Source organism: Corvus brachyrhynchos, unplaced genomic scaffold, assembly GCF_000691975.1.
Source record: "Corvus brachyrhynchos isolate BGI_N302 unplaced genomic scaffold, ASM69197v1 scaffold65, whole genome shotgun sequence".
Taxonomy (NCBI): domain Eukaryota; kingdom Metazoa; phylum Chordata; class Aves; order Passeriformes; family Corvidae; genus Corvus; species Corvus brachyrhynchos.
This window is the reverse complement of record NW_008238365.1, coordinates 636,412-646,961: the sequence shown is the minus strand read 5'-3', so window position 1 is coordinate 646,961 and position 10,550 is coordinate 636,412. Positions and strand designations below refer to the sequence as shown.

Sequence of the window (10,550 nt, the reverse complement as noted above, 5' to 3'; positions counted from 1 at the left end):
CGTGCAGTGCCTAAAATTGTTCTTTCTGTGCCTGTTTTCTTGTGTGTGACACGAGGACTGAACTGATCCTCCTGAAAAGCCAGCTGAGATTTGCTGATGGCTCTTTCCATGCTTAAGCACCCGTAAAGCCACCCAGTGTTCTCGTTTGGCTGCAGCATTGTGCGGCCATGGCCACACAAAGCCATTTCCCCATACGAAACCGCCGTTTCCTTTCAGCAAAACTCCCAAAATACATCCCAGTGACACAACCACGGCACCGGGGCTCTCGCGCCGCTCCGGGCGCTGCTCCGGGCTCTGAGCTCAGGAACCAGCTGGGAAGGGATGGGAGGATAACGGCCCAAAGCTTTGGAGATGCTGAGGCTCATCTTCCGCAGCAAGCCAAGGATCCAGGAGGCAAGTGTCTGATAAAATACCTGCTCTGCCTGCTCTCCTGCAGGACACAAGAAATCAGGGAATTCCTGATCCTAGAGAGCAGACCTTACCCAGGTTTAATTAAGCACTCTTTTGGAAAAGGCATTTTGGAGGGTATGACTGCTTTCTAAGAAGTGTCTTTCCTAGGTGCTGCCAGATTTTGGGAGTGTTTTGGGACCAGAGCATGTGTTGAAGCAACAGAAATTAAAACAGCTTCTGGTTAGTTGTTGATGAATAGGAAGCAAAATGCCAAGAGCAGAATCTGTTTTGAGATTTTGCAGGGTGGTTTTTTTTTTCTTGCATTTAGATGTGACGGTCTCAACCGGCAAAGTGACAAAACGCGAGCAAAAACAAACCTGTCTCTTGGCTTCTGGCTTGTAAAATCCTCCCTCAAAAAAAGGGGAAAGTAGAAAACAGGACTTGTATTTTGAATTTGGGAAAACCCCCGTTCGTGTGTCCCCAGCCCCTGCTGAGGGTGACTCAGCCGCCTGTGCCCTGCGAAGGCGTCGCGGGGAGGTTCAGGACTCGTCTCTTCCTCTGACTGGAGCGACCTCCTGGGCTTTTATTTTCCAGGAGAAGCCAATATCATTTCCCAGCAGTGCAGGAATCTGTGGGCTATGCCTCTTCAGAGGCTGTGGGTGACGGCAGGTGCTGGGACCCCCAGGAGCAGGGAGTGCTGGACCTGCAGAGATCCGTGCTTGTGGGAATCCAATCCTTCCACCCCATCCCAGGCAGGGGCTGGTGCCTGGTCTGGAGGAGCCAGGATGGAGCTGCTTTCCCTGTGGGTGGGAGGGATCCCCGGGGCGGGGTCTGCTGAGGGTGCAGTGATCACTTTTCGCTCGGGAAGGGGTTCAGCTGTGGCTTTGGCAGATCTGTCACCCTGCTGCTCCTGGGGCAGTGGGACAGTCACCCTCTCCCAAGCCCACAGGGATCCCGGCTGCTCCCCCTGCAAGGACACAGCAGTGCAGAGGAGGAAGGGGCAGAGGTGACTGCAGGGGCCCCTCCGATCTGATTCAGTCCTTCTGCAGCTGAAAATCAGTTAATTCCTAGCTCTAATCTCACTGTTCTCACACAGCTCCTCCCTTCCCTCAGGGCTTGCTTTTCCTTCTCTTCTCCCTCTTCGTAGCTCCTGTCCCACCTCCAGGTCACCCTGTGCCCACCCAGCGCCGTGGGCTCCATCCTGCTGGGACACTGCCTGAACAGACACAGAGAAGCCACAGCTCAGTCTCCCTTCCCTCCCTTCAGTCCCATTTTGTCTCATCCACAGGCAAAGACTTCTCCCTCTCAAAGGAAATGTTTCAAATCTGATTGGAGTGTTTTGGAGGATGATTTTTCTATTCAAACTTGTCTTGTTATCCAAAAACCAGGGGAAGGAGTACCTAGATGTGGTGGCAAATTTGTGTGTGTTCATAAAATACACCAGGCTTGGGGACTGACCTTGCAAAAACTTACTCACACTTAAGTGTGAGTTTCAGAGGGAGAAGGAGCCATTTCTTAGCGGGGAAACTGTTCTTTTCTGAGCTCCCCTTAAATGCTTCTGCGTCTGGGGTTCAGACTCACATCTTGCCCCAGAGGCAGCATAAACTTGACATTTCTGCTGCTGCTGGGGACGTGTCAGAGCAGCTGGGCTGGCCCTGCCCTACCCTCGAGGTCTGTGGGGAGCTTTGCTCTTTGAGTTTGTTCCTCCTGGTTGCTTTAGAAAGGCTCAGTGCCTGGGTGGGAGAAGCCCAGTCTTTGCCACGGGGGTGCCAAACTTCCCTGCAGACCCAGGACAGAGGCTTTTGGAGTTTGTCCAGGTGTAACTGAGAGTAAAATCTGGTGTAGACCTGCCAGAAATTAATTCTCTCTCCTTGGTGCTCTGATTCTTGGGGAACACGTGTAACCATGTGCTGGCACCGTGTCCTTCCCCACCACTGGTCAGAGTTTATCACATCCAATCAGTATAAATTTGTTTGCTGGGACCTGGCTCCAGCTGCTGTCCTGGAGCCACCGCCTGGCTGCGAATCACATCCTGAGGAGCGATGGCTGGTGGGACACCCCCAGTGGTTGTGAACGGCTCACCTGGTCTTGCTGAACAAGTTCTTTGGGAAAACTTCAGCAGAGAATCACAGCCCCTCTGTGCTGACGCTTGTTTATTGTCCCACAGGCAAAATCCGACATCAGTTGGGTAGAGAAAGACCTCGTGGACTCGGCAGACAAGGTAGGAGAGCTGCAGTGGGCACCTCGAGGAGACTCATCCATTTCATTTGCATTTTGTCCCACACACAAGGGCGTGAGCAGGGCTCGCAGGGACCTCTCTGAAAACCAAACCCTTTCCTGCCTCCCGCCCCTGCCAGCCCCTCTCAGCTCTGTGGAACTGCTGCTGCTGCTGAGAGCAGCTATTGCTCACTTGCTCACATGACATCCTGGACTTGATTTCATCCTCCTCCTCCTTCCTCCCCACACCAGCCCCCTTTCCGTGCTGTCATTTGTGTCTCCTGTGGCTTTCTGATCTTGTCAGCAAGCCAGGGCGGGCACTTCTGGTTGCGTGGACGTACAGGGGAGATTTTATTGCCTTTCTGAGGCTCCTCTCCCACGCTGGTAACACAACATGAAAAATTCTCTGGGTCGGGACGAGATTTATCAGCTCCTGCCAGGCCCACGCGCAGGGAGTTTGCTGCTCCCCCACACTGAGAACGTGGAGCTGCTGTGGGATGGGTGCTTATCTTGGGCAGCACATGGTGGACGGGGTTTCTCCTTCCCTAGGCTGTGTCAGAGCGCAGGAGGTGTCAGTGTGAACCAGGCTCTGCTGCAGGTGCTTTTCCAGGCCCAGGCACCTGCCCCCAGCCCCTGGAGCTCACGGGCACCGAGGTGGAGCTGGGCCCAGCTGCCTCTCTGGTGTTCAGTCATTTGTTTCTTTCGTTACCAGTTCTCAAAGAGCACGTGGTGGGGGCAGAGGGGACAAGACAGTCATAATTTGTCTCTCTGGTTCCCTCCTCTGCACTCTTGGGAGAAATTCAGAGATCGGTGCTGACATAGGGCAATTTCCTTTTGTGTGGGTGTCTTCACTCATTTCAAGGGGGTTCTTTCTTACCTGCACCCTCTGGGGTCTTGCAGGACCCCCGGAAACATGTCTGTCCTGAGGGAAACGTCAAAGAGGAACAGGCTTGGAGGGGGAAGGAGGCAAAACAAGCCCTCTAAATACCTCTGCTGTGTCCTGCCAATAATCTGAGCCATGGTGGGTTCAGAACCCAGAAATGCCCTTGAAAGCACCTTGCCTAGACCTTCCAGGGTGGCTCTCAGATAAATAACTCCAGAGTCCACAGCAAGGACTCCTGTGCAGCATAAGGCAAGTGAAGGACTGAATGCAAATCCTAACTTTCCCAGAGGAATCCCATCGTGGGTGACCCCTTATCCCTCTGCCAGTGGGAGAGCAGAGACGTGCGGCTCTCCAAGGTGTCATCACACTTCTGGGTGGGTTCTCGTGAGTTTTTCTCTTCTGTTTTAGAGAGGAAAGTGGCTTCTCACAATTTCCCCTGTTGTGGAAATACCCCAAAGCTCCCAGCCTGACGTGAACTTCAGGTAGCATTAGATGGAAATCACTTTAAGGAGACGGTGTGTGTTTTCTGTCGGTGTCTTGCCTGAGCCAGGGAACCCAAACGCCAGCGAGGAGCTGCGAGGTTGTTATTCTTTTTTTAAAAGCAAACCTGAAAAAAAAAAAAAGCCCCAACCACAAGTGCTGCTGCTGGGGAGGGGGAGCGTGAACCTCCCTCTGTGTGACCGAGCCTTGTCCCCACTGCGCATCTGCCACCAGCTCAGTCACCTGCAGCTCCTGCTCTGGCAGCGCCCGGAGCCCTCCGAGCCCCGGGACCGGGGAGGCCGCGGTTCCTGGGGCCTGACAATGTTGATCGGGATGGGAGAATGGAGAGGGACCCTAAACTTCCTCGTGTGTGGGCGTTCCTGACGCTCTGGCTGCAGAGGAAGCACCGAGCCAAGCCCTGGAGCCTGCAGCTGCCGGCCCCCAGCCCGCTCGCCAGCCCGGTCAGTACCGCTGCCACCTCCCACTGCCACCTCCTGCTGCCACCTCCCTCTGCTTCCCTTCCTGCCACTGGCTGATGCTTCCCATGGATGTTCAGGGCACTCTGGTTTGCTTTTCTTTCTCTGCCTTCTGGGATAGTTTGTTGTGGAGCCATTAGAAGAAGCTGATCTCAGTGGCACACAGGTGCTTTTGTGCTGGAGACTTGTGTGTGCTGCCAGCCAGGCTGTAGGAGCCGGTCACCGGAGTCCTGAGAGTTGAATTCCGAGTTAGTGGATGAGTCCATGGGGGAAAATCCTCCCTTGTGTCAGCAGGATGCCAAATGGCTTCGCACAGTGTTTCTGTGGTAGGAGGATCACAGGATGGTTTGGGGGGGAGGGACCTTAAAGCCCATCCAGTTCCACCCCCTGCCCCGGCCCCCTCTTTGGGCTGCGCACAGTGTTTCGGTGGTAGTAGGATCACAGGATGGTTTGGGGGGAAGGGACCTTAAAGCCCATCCAGTTCCACCCCCTGCCCCGGCCACCTCCCACTGTCCCAGGCTGCTCCAAGCCCCAGTGTCCAACCTGGCCTTGGACACTGCCAGGGATCCAGGGACAGCCCCAGCTGCTCTGGGCACCCTGTGCCAGGGCCTCCCCACCCTCACAGGGAAGGATTTCTTCCTAATGGGTCCATTTTTGGGTCTCTCCCTGCTGTGGGCTCTCTCCCTGGAGACCTGAACTGGCAGGAGGAGCTGACCTTGGCTGGAGGTGGGAAGCTGTTCCTCACAGCAGCTGTCTGCAGGGACTAAGCCTCCAGATGGAACCAGAAGTGCAAAGTGGCTTGTTTAAGCTGGGAGATGATCTGAAACACAGAAATGCGTTGTTTAAGGGATTATGGGATATTTCTTGCCTGTGATCACCGAGCCCAGGGAAAGGCAGGATAATGCCAGGGAGCTCCTGTGCCCCTGCCCTGAGTGCCTGAGTAACACAGGAGAGAGCAGAGCTACCACCATGGAAACAAAGCCACTTCCTAAGCTGAGAAAAACCCAGCCTGAGAGCGGGGAGGGGAGAGAAGGGAGCTCGGTACAGGTGGGCAACCACATCCGTGGGCACTGGAGGGTGGGAGTGGGCTGGGGTGGAGGACAGGCACGGCTGGCACCTGGCTCTGGCTGGCTTTAAAAGCTGCTTTGATGAGGTGGTTCCAGACCAAGTGTCTGAATAGGTCTAGAAAACAAAGTGTAGGTTTTTTCCCCCAACTCTGCAAGGGAAAAAAATAAACAGTAGTTCCAGCTTTCTGCAACCTCTGCTGGCCACAGGGCCAGGGACAGCAGAGTGTAATCCATTTTTGAATATAATTGCTGTCCTTTGGGTCCAAAAAGCAACCAGACCATGTCTGCACTGGATAACATGGGAGTGAAGTGCTGAGGAGGCTGGACCTCCCCTTACAAGATGTCCAGCTACAAGGGATTTATGGCCTGAGTAAGAGTCAGGAGTAAGGAGTGGGAAGTTGAGCCCAGCTGGCCCTGTGGGAGCGGGGCTGGAGCAGGTCAAGCTCATAAGGAACCCAAATACAGATACATTGGCTGTGTCTGACCAGAGATAGAGGGAAAGGCACAGATGGAGACTAACAGTGCAAAAGGTCTCTGTATCTTTGGGATGCAATAGAAAGCATCACAAGGTGTTTCTGTTGAACTGAAATCTGGGCTTTGCTCACTAGAGGTACAGACAAGTTTTGCTGGGAATAGGAGGTGTTTCAGCATCACCTCAGGGTCTGTGGCTGTGCTGGCCCAGCTCCCTTGGTGAGTTTATTCTATTTATGCTGATTAAATCTATTTTTTCTTCTTTATTTTTTTTTAAGTAAAATAATGTGTTTTAAACAAAACATGTGCCAGAGACCTTGGCTTCCCCTCAATCTTCTTGAAGGCTGGAGTCTGTTAAGGCATCATCTGTATGTGCTGAAGATGCACTAAGACTTATGTTGCAGAGTTGCTCAGATTGCTGAGCAGATGGGCTCCAACATGTCTGATTTTTGCCAGCCCTGGCCCTGTTTTGACAACAGTGCCGTATTTTTTGTGTTGTGGGATTTTTAGTGGCATAAACACTCCTGTTTTTGCTACCAGTGCCTCAAAAAGGAAGGTGCTTCTCAAGCACTCCTCTGAAATGCAGTTCAAAGCAGCTCCTGTGGTTGGGAGGGAGGGAGGGCTCTGTATTTACCTGATCCTCCCTATCCTGACTTATTGATTGCAGATGCTGATACCTGTGACAAGCACCAACTTTCATGGTTCTCTCAGATGTGGCTCCTGTGAGTCTGGAGCTGCAGTCCTTGCTCCATAATCCCATAAGGCTGCTTTCCCTTGCTCGGGAGTCCCTGCCAACCGTGTGCCCTCTGTTTCAGGGGGAAGGTGTTGTGCAGGAAATCAACATCACACACCATGTGAAGGAGGGCTCCGAGAAGGCTGATCCCTCACAGTTTGAGCTCCTGAAGGTGCTGGGACAGGGCTCTTTTGGCAAGGTGAGATCACTTCTTCCTATGTGCCATGCCAGAGGAATGATTTCAGTGATGAAAGGAACCATCCCCAACAAAACCACTTTTCTGACTCCCAGGAATGTTCCTGGGCATGTTCCTCCCTTCTCAGAACTGCTGCTGTGTGCCCCAGGCTGGGCCTGGCCCCTGTTTACAGTCCAGTTTCCCTTCTGTGAAGGAGGAAGGAAGTAGCCTGTAGCTGTTATCTAGTTCAATAATCCAGGTCTCTTAGAGACCATCTGCTGACACACTAAACCAGCTTGGTGTCAGTCAGTTACCAGCTGACAGTGGGGGCTCGGACAGGACCGAGTGCTGCTCCCTGGGCAAATGCAGCAGTGGCTTTGTAGAATTGGAGAAAAGTTGGAAAAGACCTCTGGGATCATCCAGTCCTACCAGTAGCACTGCCAAGCCCACCACTTGCAGGTGGTGTCCTTTTGATGTTGCCTAAAACCAGGTAGAATGAGACATCAGGGAAGGGAAGGAGATAAAAATCCAGAGGATGCAGAACCTGAATAACAAGGGGTTGATGTGACTGACAAACCAGGACGCTTTTGTGGTACAGTGATGCATCAGTGCCTCCAGTCACAGCTCCCAGGCATCAGCCCCAGCTCCACAGGAGCTGCAGGAGTCAGGAGGTGTGGAAGGCTGGAAAGGAGGCAAGTGCAGCATGAAACTGGGGGGTGAGAGGAATCCACACACAGCACTTCCCTGGAAATCCATGGAAAAGCTTGAGCTTCTTAGGGACACTCTGGGGTTTGCCACTTTGGGAGGCATCCAGCTCCTACTGTCAGTGTTTAGTACTTGGTGAATGTGGTGTTCTTCTGCCTCAGGTTTTCCTCGTGAGAAAAATAACACCCCCAGACAGCAACCACCTCTATGCCATGAAAGTGCTCAAGAAGGCAACGCTGAAAGGTAGGAAGGAGACTCTTCCTGCAGTGCTCTGATCCTCTGTGACTTAAAGAGCACTGGGGAAATGTCACAGCAGCCACTGCTGGCCCCGGGGTGAGCTGAGTGAAAGAGAAGCATCTTTATCCCATCAAAATGCCCTTCTTTTCTTTCATCTGTTTAAGAGCGTCATGATGGAAGGTGGGAAAACACCTGGCTCAAGCAGCTTGGTGCTTAAGGCTGGGATGGGGCTGGACACTGGGGCTGGACACTGCCCAGGGGCCTTTTTCTGTGTCTGAGCTGCTCCACTCTTCCCACAGTGCGGGATCGACTGAGGACAAAGATAGAAAGGGACATCCTGGCTGATGTGAACCATCCCTTTGTGGTGAAACTCCACTACGGTGAGTGTGGAACTCCTTGGGGTGCTGGGAGAGAGGCTGCAGCTCCAGCAGACTCTGACTGCCTTCAAACACTGAACACAAATTCTTTCCTGGAAGGGTCTGTGATCCCACTGCCTGCTCCAACTATGGAACGGGGAACAGAGTATGGACCGGGAGAGGAGTTTTAAACATCAGATCCCTGGGATTAAAACATTAAACCAGGAGAAGCTGAGAAAGCAGAGTTAACTAGCCAAACGCTCTGACTCTGGGGAAGGCAAGGACAGCTTTGTTCCCTGTAAGGTGACCGGTGCCTCTCCCGGGAAAACAGCCCTTTCAGGAGGGTATCACTGGCAGAAGGAGAACCAGACCCCCATAAAATGAGGATTTTCTGCAGTGCCAGAGTGCTGTGGGGAGCTCCCATTTCAGCAGCAGGGACAGGCCATCTCCTTTTCCCCATCAGCCCTACCTGCATTTAACCCAGGAACCACGAAGGGCATGTGCCCAGCTGGAGCCACTGGGATTTAAGTGATGAATGTAATACCACAGAGCCTTCCCTCAGTGCAGGGGCCTGATTCCTGCTCTGGCTTGTGTTTCAGCATTCCAGACGGAGGGGAAGCTGTACCTCATCTTGGATTTCCTCAGAGGAGGTGACCTTTTCACTCGGCTTTCCAAAGAGGTGGGTATGCTCCGGCATCTCGGTGGGCTGCTGAGGCTCAGCTCCACTCTGCTTATGGCCTGGAGAAGTGACAGACCCTTGCAAAGAGGGTGAAAACAGCCTCCAGCCTGCTGCTAGTCCAGAGCTGGCACCAGGACAGGGTGTTGTGAGACCCCTGTGCTCCAGCAGGAAAGCAGCAGCACAAGTGGCAGGTCCCATCCCTGCAGCAACTTCAGATGAGCATCTCCTAAAGAACAAAAACTAAAAGAAGGTCAGTTTGGATTAGAATTAAGGAAGAAATCCTTCCCTGTGAGGGTGGTGAGGCCCTGGCACAGGGTGCCCAGAGCAGCTGTAGCTGCCCCATCCCTTGAAATGTCCAAGGCCAGGTTGGACGGGGCTTAGAGCACCCTGGGATAGTGGAAGGTGTCCCTGCCCATGGCGGGGAGTAGGACTGGATCCATTAAGGTCCATTCTAATCCAAACCATTTTAGGATTCTATGAATGGTGGGTGAAGTCTGGAAAACTTAGAAAGGGCAGGGGGGAGCAACATGGATGTGGAAGGTCTTGCCTGGGCACAGGGGAGCTGCTGGCATTGTATGGGTTACCTCTCTGCTTCCTCCCCCTGCCTGCAGGTCATGTTCACCGAGGAGGACGTGAAGTTCTACCTGGCAGAGCTGGCACTGGGACTCGACCACTTGCACAGCCTGGGGATCATCTACAGGGACCTCAAGCCAGAGAAGTACGTGTGGCCCAGCTGAGGCAGGATCCCAGCCAGCAGTCAGGGAACAGTTCCCACCTTCCAGAGGGGCTGGAGGATGCCCCAAGGCTGGACAGATGGGAGATGGTGGTGCCAATCCAAGGCTGCTGCTCCTCAGATCAGTGGTTCCAGCCAGGAGCAGCCTGTGTGTGCCACAGGGCTGAGCAGAGATTTGTGGCAGCCTCCAGGGCTCCAGCTTTAGGCAGCTGGGAGCCTTCAGAGGGAGAAGGGACCAGGCTGGGCTCTGCAGAGCTCACTCCAGCTTGGTTATCCTTGCCTGGGGTATGTGGGGATCAGAGGGGGGTAACCTCTGGGGCCATTTGTTTACTGTGAAGCCGAGGGTGTGGAGAGGTGCTCCTGGTCCCACTCCTGTCTTGGTGGTGGAGCTTAAAGCACGGGGAGAAGGGACAGGTAACTTTTCCTTTGTATTCTGGGAGCATCTCAGACCACCCCCTGCTGTGCTTGTTCTTTTTCCAGACAGTAACACTTTGTTTTTCCATTCCGGCTGTAGCATCCTCTTGGATGAAGAGGGACACATCAAACTCACAGGTAAGGGGCTCCACAGAGCCTTGGGCTCCAGCAGGGCCAGTTCCTGAAATACAGAGCTGCTCAAAATGCTCAGAGCACTGGCTGAGTGCTGACAGCTTTCTCTTGTGCAGATTTTGGCTTGAGTAAGGAGGCCATAGACCACGAGAAGAAAGCCTACTCCTTCTGCGGGACCGTGGAGTACATGGCTCCAGAGGTGGTGAATCGCCAGGGCCACTCGCACAGTGCTGACTGGTGGTCCTACGGGGTCCTCATGGTGGGTACCCTGTCCAGGACTGGGAATGGCAGCTGCCCCTGCTCTGGAACGCCCAGACACGGCTCTGTGTGTCCTCCAGACCTGCTGACCTGGGGGGGCTCCCCACGCCCCCCAAAGGGCTCCCTACGGGGCGTGTCCGGGGC

At 53.8% G+C, this 10,550-nt stretch overlaps 1 protein-coding gene across 1 annotated transcript in view; it reads left to right on the top strand.

The window, feature by feature from the left end:
• Positions 1 to 296: 296 nt before the first annotated feature.
• Positions 297 to 10,550, top strand: part of RPS6KA1 (ribosomal protein S6 kinase A1) — a 20,217-nt gene continuing 9,963 nt past the window's right edge. The window contains 9 exon segments of the mRNA XM_017736194.1: positions 297 to 393; positions 2,558 to 2,611; positions 6,800 to 6,916; positions 7,759 to 7,840; positions 8,134 to 8,214; positions 8,790 to 8,869; positions 9,481 to 9,587; positions 10,117 to 10,154; positions 10,265 to 10,407. Coding sequence (XP_017591683.1) covers positions 352 to 393; positions 2,558 to 2,611; positions 6,800 to 6,916; positions 7,759 to 7,840; positions 8,134 to 8,214; positions 8,790 to 8,869; positions 9,481 to 9,587; positions 10,117 to 10,154; positions 10,265 to 10,407 — 744 coding nt within the window. The 5' untranslated portion in view covers positions 297 to 351.